This window comes from Amblyraja radiata, chromosome 2, assembly GCF_010909765.2.
Source record: "Amblyraja radiata isolate CabotCenter1 chromosome 2, sAmbRad1.1.pri, whole genome shotgun sequence".
Lineage (NCBI taxonomy): Eukaryota > Metazoa > Chordata > Chondrichthyes > Rajiformes > Rajidae > Amblyraja > Amblyraja radiata.
This window is the reverse complement of record NC_045957.1, coordinates 121,581,336-121,600,627: the sequence shown is the minus strand read 5'-3', so window position 1 is coordinate 121,600,627 and position 19,292 is coordinate 121,581,336. Positions and strand designations below refer to the sequence as shown.

Genomic DNA, 19,292 nt, shown 5'->3' with positions numbered 1-19,292 from the left:
AAGTGGTATGAAACTGCACTGAATTTGGTGGCCTTGCACCCTACTGAAAGTGGTATGAAACTGCATTTGAATTTGGTGGCCTTGGATCCAGCTTGAAGTGGTATGAATCTGCACTTGAATTCGGTGGCCTTGCACCCTGCTTGAAGTGGTTGGAAACTGCACTTGAATTCGGTGGCCTTGCACCCTGCTCATAGTGGTAAGAAACTGTACTTGAATTTGGTGGCCTTGCACCCTGCTTGAAATGGTAGGAACATGGATTTAAATTTTGCGGCCTTGCACCGTACTTGAAATGGAATTTCAAGGAATAGTCAACAGACAGCCCACCAGCCGTGAGTGAGCTGCCAGCAGATCAGGCTTGAGGGACTGAGCTGCCACCCCAAGAACCCATACCAGCACTCCAGAAAGCCCCCCCACTGGCCACCAATATTGGAATTGGTGGAGAGGTGGAATATTGCGTCGGGGGACCAGCCCTCCTGTGTGAACATGGAACCCAACGGGTCCCACTTAGTCTAGTTATAGAGAGGATTCTTCTGTCATCAGCTGTGGAGGTCTTCCCTGGCCTACCAGTCCCTTTGCGATTAGTAAGCTCACCAGTGCTCTCTTTCTTTTTAATGATGTTCCAAATAGTTTATTTTGGTCAGCCTAAGGTTTGTCTGATGTCTCTAATAGCTTAATTCTGGTTTCTCAGTCTCATAATGGCTTCTTTGACTTTCATTGGCACAAGTTTGGCCCTCATAGAAACATAGAAATTAGGTGCAGGAGTAGGCCATTCGGCCCTTCGAGCCTGCACCGCCATTCAATATGATCATGGCTGATCATCCAACTCAGTATCCCGTACCTGCCTTCTCTCCATACCCTCTGATCCCCTTAGCCACAAGGGCCACATCTAACTCCCTCTTAAATATAGCCAATGAACTGGCCTCGACTACCCTCTGTGGCAGGGAGTTCCAGAGATTCACCACTCTCTGTGTGAAAAAAGTTCTTCTCATCTCGGTTTTAAAGGATTTCCCCCTTATTCTTAAGCTGTGACCCCTTGTCCTGGACTTCCCCAACATCGGGAGCAATCTTCCTGCATCTAGCCTGTCCAACCCCTTAAGAATTTTGTAAGTTTCTATAAGATCCCCTCTCAATCTCCTAAATTCTAGAGAGTATAAACCAAGTCTATCCAGTCTTTCTTCATAAGACAGTCTTGACATCCCAGGAATCAGTCTGGTGAACCTTCTCTGCACTCCCTCTATGGCAATAATGTCCTTCCTCAGATTTGGAGACCAAAACTGTACGCAATACTCCAGGTGTGGTCTCACCAAGACCCTGTACAACTGCAGTAGAACCTCCCTGCTCCTATACTCAAATCCTTTTGCTATGAAAGCTAACATACCATTCGCTTTCTTCACTGCCTGCTGCAGTGCTGCACTTCCCGGCTAACCTGGATTTCACTCAATTCCTCCAACTCCTTTGACCCGCGATCCCCTGCTATTTCCGGCAGATTATTTATGTCTTCCTTAGTAAAGATGGAACCAAAGTAGTTATTCAATTGGTCCGCCATATCCTTGTTCCCCATGATCAACTCACCTGTTTCTGACTGCAAGGGACCTACATTTGTTTTAACTAATCTCTTTCTTTTCACATATTGCTTTTAAACAGCAATAAAAGTTTCCGAAGGTGATGGAAAAACAGGAGGAAAGACTAGGTGCGGAGATCTCTTAGACCTGCATAATGTGGCAGGCAGACAAATCCAGGGCAAAAATCAAAAAGGGCCACTTTTCAACATAATTGTATAAGGGGTAAGGGTGTTGTAAAAACAAGCCTGAAGGCTTTGTGTCTCAATGCAAGGAGCATTCATAATAAGGTGGATGAGTTGAATGTGCAGATAGCTATTAATGACTATGATATAGTTGGGATCACGGAGACATGGCTCCAGGGTGACCAAGGCTGGGAGCTGAACATCCAGGGATATTCAATATTCAGGAGGGATAGACAGAAAGGAAAGGGAGGTGGGGTAGCGTTGCTGGTTAGAGAGGAGATTAACGCAATAGAAAGGAAGGACATTAGCTTGGAGGATGTGGAATCGATATGGGTAGAGCTGCAAAACACTAGGGAGCAAAAAACGCTAGTGGGAGTTGTGTACAGGCCACCTAACAATAGTAGCGGAGTTGGGGATGGCATCAAACAGGAAATTAGAAATGCGTGCAACAATGGTAAAACAGTTATAATGGGTGACTTCAATCTACATATAGATTGGGTGAATCAAATTGGCAGGGGTGCTGAGGAAGAGGATTTCTTGGAATGTATGCGGGATAGTTTTCTAAACCAACATGTAGAGGAACCAACGAGAGAGAGTAGGCTATTCTAGACTGGGTATTGAGTAATGAGGAAGGGTTAGTTAGCAGTCTTGTTGTGCGTGGCCCCTTGGGCAAGAGTGACCATAATATGGTTGAGTTCTTTATTAGGATGGAGAGTGACATAATTAATTCAGAAACAAGGGTTCTGAAAAAGAAAGGTAACTTTGAGGGTACGAGACATGAATTGGCCAAGATAGACTGGCAATTGATTCTTAAAGGGTTGACGGTGGATATGCAATGGAAGGCATTTAAAGATTGCATGGATGAACTACAACAATTGTTCATCCCAGTTTGGCAAAAGAATAAATCAGGAAAGGTAGTGCATCCGTGGATAGCAAGGGAAATCAGGGATAGTATCAAAACAAAAGATGAAGCATACCAATTAGCCAGAAAAAGCAGCCTACCAGAGGACTGGAAGAAATTCAGAGTCCAGCAGAGGAGGACAAGGGGCTTAATTAGGAAAGGGAAAATAGATTATGAAAAAAAACTGGCAGGGAACATAAAAACTGACTGCAAAAGTTTTTATAGATACGTGAAGAGAGAAAGATTAGTTAAAACAAATGTAAGTCCCTTGCAGTCAGAAACAGGTGAATTAATCATGGGGAACAAGAACATGGCAGACCAATTGAATATCTACTTTGGTTCTGTCTTCACTAAGGAAGACATAAATAATCTGCCATAAAATCACAGGGGACCGGGGGTCAAATGAGATGGAGGAACTGAGTGAAATCCAGGTTAGCTGGGAAGTGGTGTTAGGTAAATTGAATGGATTAAAGGCCAATAAATCCCCAGGGCCAGATAGGCTCCATCCCAGAGTACTTATGGAAGTAGCCCCAGAAATAGTGGATGCATTAGTGATAATTTTTCAAAACTCTTTAGATTCTGGAGTAGTTCCTGAGGATTGGAGGGTAGCTAATGTAACCCCACTTTTTGAAAAGGATGGGAGAGAGAAAACGGGGAATTACAGACCAGTTAGTCTAACATCGGTAGTGGGGAAACTGCTAGAATAAGTTATTAAAGATGGGATAGCAGCACATTTGGAAAGTGGTGAAATCATTGGACAAAGTCAGCATGGATTTATGAAAGGTAAATCATGTCTGACGAATCTTATAGAATTTTTTGAGGATGTAACTAGTAGAGTGGATAAGGGAGAACCAGTAGATGTGTTATATCTGGACTTTCAGAAGGCTTTCGACAAGGTCCCACATAAGAGATTAGTATACAATCTGAAAGTACACGGTATTGAGGGTTCAGTTTGATGTGGATAGAGAACTGGCTGGCAAACAGGAAGCAAAGAGTAGGAGTAAACGGGTCCTTTTCACAATGGCAGGCAGTGACTAGTGGGGAACCGCAAGGCTCAGTGCTGGTACCCCAGCTATTTACAATATATATTAATGATTTAGACGAGGGAATTGAATGCAACATCTTCAAGTTTGTGGATGACAAGAAGCTGGGGGGCAGTGTTAGCTGTGAGGAGGATGCTAGGAGGCTGCAAGGTGACTTGGATAGGCTGGGTGAGTGGGCAAATGCATGGCAGATGCAGTATAATGTGGATAAATGTGAGGTTATCCACTTTGGTGCAAAAACAGGAAAGTAGACTATTATCTGAATGCTGGCTGATTAGGAAAAGGGGAGATGCAACAAGACCTGGGTGGCATGGTACACCAGTCATTGAAAGTAGGCATGCAGGTGCAGCAGGCAGTGAAGAAAGCGAATGGTATGTTAGCATTCATAGCAAAAGGATTTGAGTATAGGAGCAAGAAGGTTCTACTGCAGTTGTACAGGGTCTTGGTGAGACCACACCTGGAGTATTGCGTACAGTTTTGGTCTCCTTATCTGAGGAAAGACATTCTTGCCATAGAGGGAGTACAGAGAAGGTTCACCAGACTGATTCCTGGGATGGCAGGACTTTCATATGAAGAAAGACTGGATAGACTCGGCTTGTACTCGCTAGAATTTAGAAGATTGAGGGGGGATCTTATAGAAACTTACAAAATTCTTAAGGGGTTGGACAGGCTAGGTGCAGGAAAATTGTTCCCAATGTTGGGGAAGTCCAGAACAAGAGGTCACAGTATAAGGATAAGGGGGAAATCTTTTAGGACCGAGATGAGAAAAACATTTTTCACACAGAAAGTGGTGAATCTCTGGAATTCTCCGCCACAGAAGGTAGTTGAGGCCAGTTCAATGGCTATATTTAAGAGGGAGTTAGATGTGGCCCTTGTGGCTAAAGGGATCAGGGGGTGTGGAGAGAAGGCAGGTACAGGATACTGAGTTGGATGATCAGCCATGATCATATTGAATGGCCTACTCCTGCACCTATTTTCTATGTTTCTATGTAAAGGAGGCAATTAAACACACCTGAGCAATTACAAATGCCTGTGAAGCCATGTGTCCCAAACATTATGTAGCAATGTTACAACATTTTGAGATTTTAAAAATCAAGTCTGTAATTTATACCATCAGATAAAGCATAAAAATAAGTTTAATTTGACACCTAATTCACTTTCATATCTTCAGTATTAAAAAAGTTGTAGCCATTTTCATACTCGGAAATTAGCATCTTGTTCCCTATTGCTTTTCCATTGACTTAACACAAAAGCTATGATCAAGGACAGTCAAAAGCCCATAACTTTCTTAAAAATTAAGAGAACTGACTGTTCGTATATTTACATAATCACATTTTCGCAACCTGAAATTTTGATTAAAGCCATCCTAAGAAGCAAGTTTATATGAAAAAATAAACGGCATACCTTGCCTTGTCCCCTACGTGAGATCCGTCCCGTTGTCGGCGTTGACGGCATTTGGAGATGATTTTAATTTTACTACAACAATTAAATACATCGCTAATTTTAATAAACTTAATAAAATGGCAGTCGAAGCGATTTTTCTTTAGCAAGTAAACAGCCTGACAGAGATCGATTTGAATAGGCTGCAGAAAAATCGCATTTTAAACCCACCCCCCTCTCAAAGGCGCCAAAGTCGCGCACACGGGCAGCGACAGAACTGCAGCGCCGCTGAAGGTAAGTTTTGTAACATACCTACATTATGGCGCCCTGAAATGGGGGGACTATGTATAAACACTGCTGCAATTTCTATATGGTGAAACCAAAATGTATAAAAATGGCCTTTAATAAAATCTGACAATGTGCACTTCAACCACGTCGAGCTTTGTTCAGACCCTGCATCATTAAAAAAAATTACAAATCTCAAATTGTGCAGTACAGAGGCAAATAAATAAATGATGGATCGTTTCCCAAACCTTATGGAGGGCACAGTAGCTGCTGTTAATGGAGAAGGCAATTTTCCGATCCTAAGGCACAGCTCTTGAATCAGGAAAAAGTTATGTTTTCTGGATTAATGATCTGCAATCTCCTTGCATCTCATGTAACAAAATGATTTCCAAATAATCAAATCCTAGTGTTTTTTCTACTTTAAGCCTCATTTACTTCACTTCCATTTTTAACATATTAAATGCAACAAATGACTCTTATTTTTAGTGTCTTCTGCACTTTTCCTTAACTGTGAAGCAGTATTTGTTTTATATGTCCGATCTTTTCCTGTTGTGCTTTGTTTAACTCGTGTTTCTCCAGTGGCACATTTTATTCCAAATTTAAAATTACTGTCACATTTTAAGAGTTATCCAGGTGTGTTCTCACAACATAAATAAACTTAAAGAGTTATTAAACTTTTATTTAAGTTAGTGAGACCACACCTGGAGTATTGTGTGCAGTTTTGGTCTCCAAATTTGTGGAAAGACATTCTTGCTATTGAGGGAGTGCAGGGTAGGTTCACAAGGTTATTTCCCGGGATGGCGGGATTGTTATATGCTGAGAGAATGGAGAGGTTGGGCTTGTACACTCTGGAATTTAGAAGGATGAGAGTGGATCTTATTGAAACATATATGATTATTAAGGGTTTGGACACGCTAGAGACAGAGAAACGTGTTCCCGAAGTTTGGGGGAGTCCAGAACCAGGGGCCACTGTTTAAGAATAAGGGGCAAGCTATTTAGAATGGAGATGAGGAAACACCTTTTCACACAGAGTTGTGAGTCTGTGGAATACACTGCCTCAGAAGACGGTGGAGGTCGGTTCTCTGGATGTTTTCAAGAGAGAGTTAGATAGAGCTCTTAAAGACAGAGGAGTAAGGGGATATGGGGAAAAGGCAGGAACGGGGGTACTGATTGGGGATGATCAGCCATGATCACATTGAATGGCGGTGCTGGCTCGAAGGGCCAAATGGCCTACTCCTGCACCTATTGTCTATTGTCTAGTGTAGTTTGGAGATTCAGCGCGGAAACAGGCCCTTCGGCCCACCAAGTCCGCGCCGTCCAGCAATCCCCGTACATTAACACTATCCTACACACACTAGGGACAATTTACACTTATACAAAGCCAATTAACCTACAGAACCTGTACGTCTTTGGAGTGTGGGAGGAAACCGGAGATCTCGGTGAAAACCCACACAGGTCACAGGGAGAACATACAAACTCCGTACAGACAGCACCCATAGTCAGGATCGAACCCGGGTCTCCAGTGCTGTGAGGCAGCAACTCTACCCACGGTGCCACCTTTTCATATAACTTGCATAGAACACGCTCTTCCTAATCAAGAAATTGCATTGGATGAACATAGCACTTAAAAACCATTTCATTTTAAAATTTCTGCAGGGAAAATAAACATTGTTATTGCAAGCTTGAAACTCTATAGTCCCCAACACCCTTTTCCCTATTGAGACGATTGTTTTATAACACTGCTACACACCAGGCTTCGTAGCAACCTACCTGTTATTGAATAAAAGGTTAGGTTGCTCCGAAAAAATGAAAAAATACTTTTTCACACAGAGTTGTGAGTCTGTGGAATACTCTGCCTCAGAGGGCGGTGGAGGCAGGTTCTCAGGATGCTTTCAAGAGAGAGTTAGATAGGGCTCTTAAAAATAGCGGAGTCAAGAGATATGTAGAGAAGGCAGGAACGGGTCACGGATTGTGGATGATCAGTCATGATCATATTGAATAGCAGTGCTGGCTCGAAGGGCCAAATGGTCTAATCCTGCACCTATTGTCTATTGTCTATTGATAGACCCAATGTTTGCATGCTGCAGGATTGTGTTTAGTTCATTTTAGAGATACAGTGTGGAAATATAGAAAATAGGTCCAGGAGTAGGCCATTCGGCCCTTCGAGCCAGGACCGCCATTTAATATGATCATGGCTGATCATCCACAATCAGTACCCTGTTCCTGTCTTCTCCCCATATCCCCTGATTCCCTTAGCCCCAGGAGCTAAATCTAACTCTCTCTTGAAAATATCCAGTGAATTGGCCTCCACTGCCTTCTGTGGCATAGAATTCCACAGATACACAACTCTCTGGGTGAAAAGGTTTTTCCTTATCTCAGTCCTAAATGGCTTACCCCTGATTCTTAAACTGTGATCCCTGGTTCGGGACTCCCCCAACATCGGGAACATTGACCAGTGATCACCTGGTACACGAGTACCATCCTACACACTAGGGACATTTTATGGTCGTTCCGAAGCCAATTAACCTACAAACTTGCACGTCCTAAAGAATATAAAGCAGGATAGTAAAAGCTTCTTTAGGTATGTGAAGAGAAAAAAATTAGTTAAGACCAAAGTTGGACCCTTGATGACTGGAAAAGGTGAATTTATTATGGGGAACAAGGAAATGGCAGATGAGTTGAACAGGTACTTTGGATCTGCCTTCACAAAGGAGACACCAACAATCTTCCTGATATAGTAGTGGCTAGAGGATCTGGGGTGATGCAGGAACTGAAGGAAATCCACATTAGGCAGGAAATGGTGCTGGGTAGACTGATGGACTGAATTCTGATAAATCCCCAGGGCCTGATGGTCTGCGTCCCAGGATACTTATGGAAGTCGCTATAGAAATCGTGGATGCATTGGTGATAATTTTCCAATGTTCTATAGACTCAAGATCAGTTCCTGTGGATTGGAGGGGAGCTAATGTTATCCCACTTTTTATGAAAGGCGGGAGAAAGAAAGGGAATTATAGACCAGTTAGCCTGATATCGGTGGTGGGGAAGATGCTGAAGTAAATTATAAAAGATGAAATAGTCGTACATTTGGATAGCAGTAACAGGATCAGTCTGAGTCAGCATGGATTTACGAAGGGGAAATCATGCTTGACTAATCTTCTGGAATCTTTTGAAAATGTAACTAGGAAAATGGACAAGGGAGAGCCAGTGGATGTAGTGTACCTGGACTTTCAGAAACCATTTGATAAGGTCCCACATAGGAGATTAGTGGGCAAAATTAGGGCACATGGTATTGGGGGTGGAGTGCTGACATGGATAGAAAATTGGTTGGCAGACAGGAAACAGAGAGTGGGGATTAACGGGTCCCTTTCAGAATGGCAGGCAGTGACTAGTGGGGTACCGCAAGGCTCGGTGCTGGGACCGCAGCTATTTACAATATACATCAATGATTTAGATGAAGGGATTCAAAGTAACATTAGCAAATTTGCAGATGACGCAAAGCTGGGTGGCAGTGTGAACTGTGAGGAGGATGCTATGAGAATGCAGGGTGACTTGGACAGGTTGGGGGAGTGGGCAGATGCATGGCAGATGCAGTTTAATGTGGATAAATGTGAGGTTATCCACTTTTGTAGCAAAAACAGGAAGGCAGATTACTATCTAAATGGCGTCAAGTTGGGAAAAGGGGAAGTACAGCGGGATCTGGGGGTCCTTGTACATCAGTCTATGAAAGTAAGCATGCAGGTACAGCAGGCAGTGAAGAAAGCAAATGGCATGTTGGCCTTTATAACAAGAGGAGTCGAGTATAGGAGCAAAAAGAGGTCCTTCTGCAGTTGTACAGAGCCCTAGTGAGACCACACTTGGAGTATTGTGTGCAGTTTTGGTCCCCTAATTTGAGGAAGGTCATTCTTGCTATTGAGGGGATGCAGCATAGGTTTACAAGGTTAATTCCCGGGATGGCGGGACTGTCATATGCTGAGAGAATGAAGCAGCTGGGCTTGTACACTCTGGAGTTTAGAAGGATGAGAGGCTATCTCATTGAAACATATAAGATTGTTAATGGTTTGGACACGTTGGAGGCAGGAAACATGTCCCCGATGTTGGGGGAGTCCAGAACCAGGGGCCACAGTTTAAGAATAAGCCATTGGAGACGAGGAAACACTTTTTCTCACGTAGAGTGGTGAGTCTGTGGAATTCTCTGCCTCAGAGGACAGTGGAGGCAGGTTCTCTGGATGCTTTCAAGAGAGAGCTGGATAGGGCTCTTAAAGATTGCGGAGTCAGGGGATATGGGGAGAAGGCAGGAACGGGGTACAGATTGTGGATGATTAGCCATGATCAGCCATCATCCTTTACAGAAAGGTAAGAGTCACATACCATTGCTCTGTATCTGGGGTTACATGTGTGTCCAGAACGGGTAATGATGCTCTGTCAGTGGAGTAGATAGAGTACACCTTGAGCACACCACGGCCTTAGGAAGTGAAACGCAAACATTGTGCATGGTACTACAGTGACATGCACATCGCAGTTAGCTAGAGATTCTCCAGACATTCTTAAAGATAGTGGAGTCAGGGGACATGGGGAGAAGGCAGGAACGGGGTACTGATTGGGGATGATCGGCCATGATCACATTGAATGGCGGTGCTGGCTCGAAGGGCCGAATTGCCTACTCCTGCACCTATTGTCTATTGTCGTTCAACACAGTAGATACATAAAGGTGAGTGGAAGGCTAAATTGCACCCATTTTAATGGAAGGTTCATGTTCATATGTGATAGGAGCAGAGTTAGGCCATTCAGACCATCGAGTCCATGGAGGCCAAGTCAATGGATATTTCTATGGCGCAGATTGACAGGCACTTGATTAGTACGGGTGTCGGGTTATGGGGAGAAGGCAGGAAAATGAGGTTGGTAGGTAGAGATAGATCAGCCATGGTTAAATGGCAGTGTAAAGTCATAGAGTGATACAGTGTGGAAACAGGCCCAACTTGCCCACACCGGCCACCATGTCCCAGCTACACTTATCCCACTTGCCTGTGCTTGGTCCATATCCCTCCAAACGTGTCCTATCCATGTACCTGTCTAACTGTTTCTTAAACGCTGGGATAGTCCCAGCCTCAACTGCCTCCTATTTCAGCTTTTGTTCCATACACCCACCACCCTTTGTGTGAAAATGTTGACTCTCAGATTCCTCTTAAATATTTCCCCTTCACCTTGAACCTATGTCCTCTGGTCCTCGATTCCCCTACTCTGGGCAAGATATTCTGTGCATCTACCCAATCTATTCCTCTCATGATTTTACACTTGATGGACCGAATGGCCTAATTCTGCTCCTATCTATTCTGAATTTATATACAAGGTCAGTTTAAGAAGTCTCTGGCCTGCTGGATCTCCTGCCCCCCACCTCTCTTTCAGCTTTCTCCACCAACCACATCAGTCTTAAGATAGGTCCTGATCCGAAACGTCACCTATCCATGTTCTCCACAGATGCTGCCTGACCCGCTGAGTTACTCCAGCTACTGTGAAACATTATCTATCCATGTTCTCCACAGATGCTGCCTGACCCGCTGAGTTAAGGGCCTGTCACATTTGGGCGTCATTTGCCCGTCACGCAGCTGGCGCGCGAAGATTTTGTGAATCACAAAATCCCGGGGCGTCGCGCACGACCGCACGTCACTGCCTACGCCACCACGCCTCACCACGCGCCATGCGCATGTAATGCACGCCATGCGTGCGCCGTGACGTAAAAATGATGTCGCGTAAATGACGTGCAAATTACCCCCGTGGGTCAGGCCCTTTACCCAAAAATGTCGTGTCTTTACCAGAACGATGCCTGGATTAGGGTGTATTAGCTAGAAGGGAGAGTTTGTACAGACAATATCAATTATTAGAGGGTATAGCTTTAAGGTAAGAGAGGCAAAGTTTAAAGGAAATTCAAAGTTTGTGCAGGACAGTTTCTTTACACAGAGGGTGATGAGTGCCTGGAACACGCTACCAGGGTTGGTGGGTGAGGGAGATATAATAGTGGCATTTAAGAGACTTTTCTATAGATATATGGATAACAAGGAAACTTTCTATATTGTAAATATAAAGGCAAATCACAGTGAGGTGTAGGTAGAGTACGATTATAGTACAGGTGCACAACCTTTTATCCGAAAGCCTTGGGACCAGACACTTTTCGTAATTCGGAATTTTTCGGCTTGCGGAATGGAAGGTTTTTAGCGTAGATTTTAACGGCTGGCTCAGTGGTAGAGTGCTCGGCTCATATCCGCAAGGTCGCGAGTTTGCGCCTCGATCCCGGCAGTTACTTGATCGCGAGTTTGAGTCTTCAATGTAGTTTTTTCTTGCAGAATAGGAGAGAATAGGGAGGGTTAGGCTGGGATCATTCTCTGCGAGATGATCTTAGTGCGGGAGACAAGTGTAGGAGAGGTGTACTGACTGTGTGGGCATAACTTTGGAAGTGATTGCCCACCATTCTCAAAAGCCGCTGTGTCTCCCTGTCCCTGGGATAGCAGGGGGCGATCAAACAACACAATACCCCCCTCCCCCTCCAACTCCAGAGGAATCCGCTCCCCGATGGGCCGCTACGGCGACAAGTGGCAGTTCGCCCACAGCCCGAGCTGCGCCACCCCAAGAACAAGACGTACCTTGCACTACATCAGCTTCTGCCCCTACGGGGTGCGTGTTCCTCTGGAGTTGGAGCGGGGCTGGGCTGGAGTTGCTGATCTGGGATCTCCGTGCTTGCAGTGGGCCTGGGGGTCGGTGTCCCGATGAGGGGGCGCGCAGCTCGGGCTGTGGGCGAACTGCCACTTGTCGCCGTAGCGGCCCATCGGGGAGCGGCTTCTGGTGGTCCTGACGTCTCCGGCCACCCCCCTGTACAGGAGCTGAGACTGGGAACTGTACCGCCCTTGCAGGAGAGTGGGGTTGTTTGCAGTTGCAGAGGGAGGGGGCAAGGGCGGTATAGTTCCCAGTCCACGGGGGTGGCCGGAGACGTCAGGACCAACAGGAACCCGCTCCCCGATGGGCCGCTACAGTGACAAGTGGCAGTTCGCCCACAGCCCGGGCTGCGCCCCCTCATCCGCAACCCGGGTTCCTCTGGAGTTGGAACGGGGCTGGGCTAGAGTTGCTGCTGGCTGTGAGTCGCTGGGATCTCCGTGCTTGCAGTCGGTGTCCCGTTGGTCCTGACGTCCCCGGGACAGGAGATGAGATTGGGAACTGTACCGCCCTTGCCCCCTCCCTCTGCAACTGCAAACAACCCCACTCTCCTGCTCACCTGCAAGGGCGGGGCTGGGCTGCTGCTGGCTGTGGGTCTCTGGGATCTCCGTGCTTGCAGTGGGCCTGGGGGTCGGTGTCCCGTTGGTCCTGACGTCTCCGGTGACTGGCACTGACCTGCTAGCATCGCCGACGTGAAGACAGTGCAAAGCCCCCGCGCCGGTGCAATGGGCGGGGAGCTGGAGAGGAGAGGGAAGGGGTCACACACATGGCCGGGAAGCAGAGGGGTGTAGGTGGGGTGAAACTGAAGGGAGCAACAATCTGCTGCTGCCTGCCCGCTGAGTTAAAACGTTCCCGTGGGAACGTTTTAACTCAGCGGGCAGGCAGCAGCAGATTGTCAATTATTAACCCTCCCGCGCAATATACCCTCACCTTCTCTTTTATGAATGGGGATTTAGTTCCCCTTTCTTTGAGGACCGACCGGAGGTTCCGCTGTCACCTCTGCGGGCCGCCCTCGGTGAACGTCTTCAAGGACCTTTCTTCAAGGACCTTTCTTCAAGGACCGAAAAAATGTCCGCTATTCGGAGCTTTTCGTTATTTGGAATTTCGGATAAAAGGTTGTGCACCTGTAATAGGAGATTTCAACTTCCATTGTCTTATTGTGAAAGGAATAGAGAGTTTTCTGGTAATATTATCGGGGTGGTACAGTGGCGCAGCGAAAGAGTTGCTGCCCTACAGCGCTTGCAGCATCAGAGTCTCCCGGGTTCCATCCCGACTACGGGTGCTGACTGTACGGAGTTTGTACAGGACCCGTGTGGGTTTTCTCCGAGATCTCCGGTTTCCTTCCACACTCCGAAGACGTGCTGGAAATTAACCTAAAGTAAAATTATAGAGTATATATTGCATTAATGAACATGCCCTGCAGCCTCCAGAATGGAGTCTAATTCTCTTAAATCCCTGTAAGAAATCCATCCTATGATTTCTAGACTCTTGTAAAAATGGTCCTCCAATCCCACAATATGCATAATTTTTTAATGGTGTTATTTAACCATTCTACATTTTTATCTAAGTGGAAGAGATGTAAGCAATACAATATTTCAGTTATGTCTGCTCTACTTGTTTTCAATAGTATTACAATTATTTTATCCTTATAAGAGTGTCCTTTTAAAAGCCTGGTTTTATCAGACCTCGGATCAGAGAACTCAAAAAATCTTTTTTGGAGGGTTATTTCCCCTCCCCCCCCCCCCCCACACACACACATTCAGTCTGAAGGTCCTGACATCACCTATCCATGTTCTCCAGAGATGCTGCCTGACCCGCTGAGTTACTCCAGAACTTTGACCTTTTGCCCATTAACCAGCATCTGCAGTTCCTTGTTTCAACAGAGAATCCCCATTGTTCCTTTTCATAGATTGTAAAGCATAAAATCTTGTTCTTCCTGCAGGTTCTCCTACGTTCTTGGATGCCTTGGGGGCTAACGGTACAACAACTATTCAAAGTTCAGCAACAGGAGGTACGGGAAACAAGAGGAAATTTATAGATGACAGACGGGACCAACCTTTTGATAAGAGACTAAGATTCAGTGTGAGACAAACTGAAAGTGCCTACCGATACAGAGATATTGTTGTCAGGAAACAAGATGGGTTTACACACATTTTACTTTCTACTAAGTCATCGGAAAATAATTCCTTAAATCCAGAGGTGAGTAGTTCATTTGTTGCTTTTCTTCTGAGGTAGACCAAAGTTGTTCTCCAAATGCATTTACTTCCTCACCTCCGTTATCTTGTAGTCCAGTTTGAAACTTGCATACTTAATTACGATCATTCATTCAGAGTTATCGAATGTCCAGCTACGAGTATTTGTTAGCCAAGTTTGCTTTCTTGAAATTTACAATGTACGATTGTACAGTGTACAATTTACTGGGAGGCGCAGCGGTAGAGTTGCTGCTTCACAGCGCTAGAGACCCGGGTTGCATCCCTACCACAGGTGCTGTCTGTACGGAGTTTGTACGTTCTCCCCGTGACCGCATGGGTTTTCTCCGGGTGCTCCGGTTTCCTCCCGCACTCCAAAGACATACAGGCTTGGTATAATTGTAAATTGTCCCTCGTGTGTGTAGGATAGTGTTAGTGTGCGGGGATCGCTGTTCGGCATGGACTTGGTGGGCATAATGGCCTGTTTCCGCGCTGTATCTGTAAACTGAACTAAGCTATAAGAAACAACTCTGCTTGGAAAAAGAAAATTCAAATGAAGGATTCATAAACTGAAGGATTGTTCCGTTTAGTTATTGGTTTTGACTGCCATCTGAAGGTTAACCTCTGATATTGCAACGTTAAACAAAGATATTTGTTACACCAAAAATCTCATGGTTAAACCTTAACTCGAATCACGCAGTAATAAAGAAAGTAAATCTGGCAACATCTGTCGAAAGGATTAAGAAATCTGACAGGACCTTTAGCCAATTGCAAACTACTTTCTTGTATAAGGATATGGAACTGAAGCAGAAATTAGCAGTATGGCTTCTCAAGCATGCTTAGTTATATGTGTAGGAAGGAAGTGCAGATGCTGGTTTAAACCAAAGATAGACACAAAAAGCTGGAGTAACTCAAGTGGGACAGGCAGCATCTCTGGAGAGAAGGAATCTGAAGAAGGTCTCACCCCGAAACTTCAACCATTCCTTCTTTCCAGAGATGCTCCCTGTCCTGCTGAGTTACTCCAGATTTTTGTGTCTTGTGATAAAAGGCCGAAACACCCAGTGACGTTGAGGTACACAACTGAAGATGTGTCTGATTGGTAGCAAAATCACCTAGTAGTCATCCCCAAGAATGTCAATTGTAGTGAAAAATCTTAGGGATTGTAACATCCAGTCCTACTAATCAATCTCCAGATTTTTGTTTCTACCTTATGCTTAGTTATACTTTCCTTTCTCTCTCTCTCTGTCCCTCCCCCACCCTCGTTCTTTGACTAGTTCCACTGTCCTCCTGATCAAATATTACTGATTGTCCGCCCGTTGTTACCTTTCCCCATAGCTAACAATGAACCATTCTACATTTCCTTATCACCATCTGCTTTGATCTGTTGGTTCCACCTGTATCACTCTATGACTCCATAACAGCAATTAGGTAAAGGACTTTATTAATTTATTTTTAAATAATAATTCATTATTAATAATTTAATAATAAATTATTATTATATATTTATTAAGGTCTGAAGAAGGGTTTCGGCCCGAAACGTTACCTATTTCCTTTGCTCCATAGATGCTGCTGCACCCGCTGAGTTTCTCCAGCATTTTTGTGTACCTTCGATTTTCCCGCATCTGCAGTTCCTTCTTAAACACAAAGGACTTTATTGAGAGGATGTAGCAAGCTTTCACTGTATATTTCAATGACTTAAATGAAAATATTTGCATTATGTTCACAGATTAACGCCAGTTTAGGAGGTTGTAATTAATGTACGTTGGTACCGCAGTAGATAAATCAGTGGATAAAGCTGTTACAGTTGGAACTCAATGTGGTTGTAACGTCATCAGCCTTGGATTAAAAAATGCAACCTGGAATATTTTCTAAATGGCAAGGGAGTAGGAGATGCGGAGGACCTAAGGAATTTAAATGTCCAGGCAATTTACTCACAATACACGTGTGGGTTTAAACTAAATAGCGGGGAGAGGGGTCGACAAATTGGGAGTATAAAGATGGAGTTAAAAGAGAAGTGAGTACAGGAAAAGTTACAAAAGACTCTGAAATTTATGGGAAGGAAAGTTTGAGAAGGGAAAAGAGAGTAAGGTCAGGGCGGCAAATAGTGAGAGGGGAGGTGAATACCGAAGTCAAAGTGTTGTGTATGAATGCGCGAAGTATAAGAAATAAAGTGGACAAGCTTGAGGCTCAGTTAGAGACTGGCAAGTATGATGTTGTGGGAATTACTGAGACTTGGCTGCAAGAGGGCCAGGGCTGGGAACTGAATATTCAGGGTTATACATCCTTTCGAAAAGACAGACAGGTGGGTAGAGGGGGTGGGGTAGCTCTGTTGGTGAGGAATGAAATTCAGTCTCTTGCAAGGGGTGACATTGAAACAGGAGATGTAGAGTCAGTATGGATAGAACTGAGGAATTGTAAGGGTAAAAAGACCATTATGGGACTTATCTACAGGTCCCCAAACAGTAGCCTGGACATAGGGTGCAAGTTGAATCAAGAATATAAAGCTTCTTTAGGTATGTGAAGAGGAAAAAATTAGTTAAGACCAAAGTTGGACCCTTGAAGACCGAAAAAGGTGAATTTATTATGGGGAACAAGGAAATGGCAGATGAGTTGAACAGGTACTTTGGATCTGTCTTCACTAAGGAGGACACAAACAATCTTCCTGATGATCTGGGGTGATGGAGGAACTGAAGGAAATCCACATGAGGCAGAAAATGGTGTTGGATAGACTGATGGGACTGAAGGCTGATCCCCAGGGCCTGATGGTCTGCATCCCAGGGTACTTAAGGAAGTGGCTCTAGAAATCGTGGACGCATTCGTGATCATTTTCCAATGTTCTATAGATTCAGGATCAGTTCCTGTGGATTGGAGGGTAGCTAATGTTATCCTACTTTTTAAGAAAGGCGGGAGAGAGAAAACGGGGAATTATAGACCAGTTAGCCTGACATCGGTAGTGGGGAAGATGCTGGAGTCAGTCATAAAAGATGAAATAGCCTCACATTTGGATAGCAGTAGCAGGATCGGACCGAGTCAGCATGGATTTACGAAGGGGAAATCATGCTTGACTAATCTTCTGGGATTTTTTGAGGATGTAACTAGGAAAATGGACAAGGGAGAGCCGGTGGATGTGGTATACCTGGACTTTCAGAAAGCATTTGATAAGGTCCCACATAGGAGATTAGTGGGCAAAATTAGGGCATATGGTATTGGGGGTAGAGTGCTGTCATCGATAGAAAGTTGGTTGGCAGACAGGAAATTGGTTGGGTGAGTGGGCAGATGCATGGCAGATGCAGTTTAATGTGGATAAATGTGAGGTTATCCACTTTGGTAGCAAAAACAGGAAGGCAGATTACTATCTAAATGGTGTCAAGTTGGGAAAAGGGGAAGTACAACGGGATCTGGGGGTCCTTGTTCATCACTCACTGAAAGTAAGCATGCAGGTACAGCAGGCATTGAAGAAACCTAATGGCATGTTGGCCTTCATAACAAGAGGAGTTGAATATAGGAGGAAAGGGATCCTTCTACAATTGTACAGGGCCCTAGTGAGACCACACCTGGAGTATTGTGTGCAGTTTTGATCTCCAACTTTGACGAAGGACATTCTTGCTATTGAGGAAGTGCAGCGTAGGTTCACGAGGTTAATTCCCGGGCTGGCGGGACTGTCATATGTTGAAAGAATGGAGCGACTGGGCTTGTACATACTGAAACTTAGGATGAGAGGGAATCTTATTGAAATATGTAAGATTATTAAGGTATTGGACATGCTAGAGGCAAGAAACCTGTTCCCGACGTTGGGGGGGGGGGGGGGGTCCAGAACCAGGGGCCACAGTTTAAGAATGAGGGCTAAGCCATTTAGAACGGAAATGAGGAAAAGCTTTTTCACCCAGTGAGTTGTGAATCTGTGGAATTCTCTGCCTCAGAGGGCGGTGGAGGCCAATTCTCTGGATACTTTCAAGAGAGAGTTAGATAGAGCTCTTAAAGATAGCGGAGTCAGGGGATATGGGGAGAAGGCAGGAACGGGGTACTGATTGTGGATGATCAGCCATGATCACATTGAATGGCGGTGCTGGCTCGAAGGGCCGAATGGCCTAGTCCTGCACCTATTGTCTATTGTCTAAAACCCCCGCTCAGATACAGAAAGTAATATAAAAACTGTGTAACAATATTCCACAGCAGGACACACTCTGACGACAGACACAAAATGCTGGAGTAACTCAGCGGGACAGGCAGCATCTCTGGAGAGAAGGAATGGATGATGTTTCGGGTCGTGACCCTTCTTTATGTGTCTACCTTATGCTTAGTTATACTTTGCTTTCTTTCTCTCTCTCTCTCTCTCTCCATCCCTCCCCCACTCTCGTTCTTCGACTAGTTCTACAATCCTCGATTAAATATTATAAATATTACTGATTGTCCGCCTCTGTGATGTTCAAAGGAAAGACTATGAATTCTTGGAATTCTTGTCTCCTTCCCCATAGCTAACAATGAACCATTCTACATTTACTTATCACCATCTGCTTTGATCTGTCGGTTCCACACCTTACCCTTCCATATCTCTCGTCTCATTCTCCCCTGACTCTCAGTCTGAAGAAGGGTCTCGACCCGAAACGTCACCCATCCTTCTCTCCAGAGATGCTGTCTGTCGCGCTGAGTTACTCCAGCATTCTGTGTCGACCTTTAGTTGAACGGTGTGTTGACTTGGTTATAAGTCCACTGAAAATTTACAGTATAGCAGCATGAGGAATGATATGGATTCATAAAAAGACCAAGACCTTGTTCCTATAACATTTTTGATTCCTATCACATCTAAGGATCTCTGCACTTCAGCTTTGATTATATCCAACATACAGCATCAGGCAAAAACTACAGAAGTGTGAAAATGCACACTACCAGATTCAGAGACAATTTCTTCCCAGCTGTTATCAGGCAACTGAACCATCCTACCACAACCAGTGGGCAGTCCAGAACTACTATCTACCTCATTGGTGACCCTCGGCTATCCTTGACCAGACTTTACTGGCTTTGCCTTGCACTAAACGTTATTCCCTTAT

General features: G+C 44.8%; 1 protein-coding gene across 2 annotated transcripts in view; it reads left to right on the top strand.

Moving 5' to 3' along the window:
- Positions 1 to 19,292, top strand: part of cdyl (chromodomain Y like) — a 213,551-nt gene that overhangs the window by 173,350 nt on the left and 20,909 nt on the right. For both annotated transcript variants that reach the window (XM_033014641.1, XM_033014634.1), the window contains one exon: positions 13,998 to 14,254. In XM_033014641.1, coding sequence (XP_032870532.1) covers positions 13,998 to 14,254 — 257 coding nt within the window. The remainder of the gene's footprint in view (positions 1 to 13,997; positions 14,255 to 19,292) is intronic.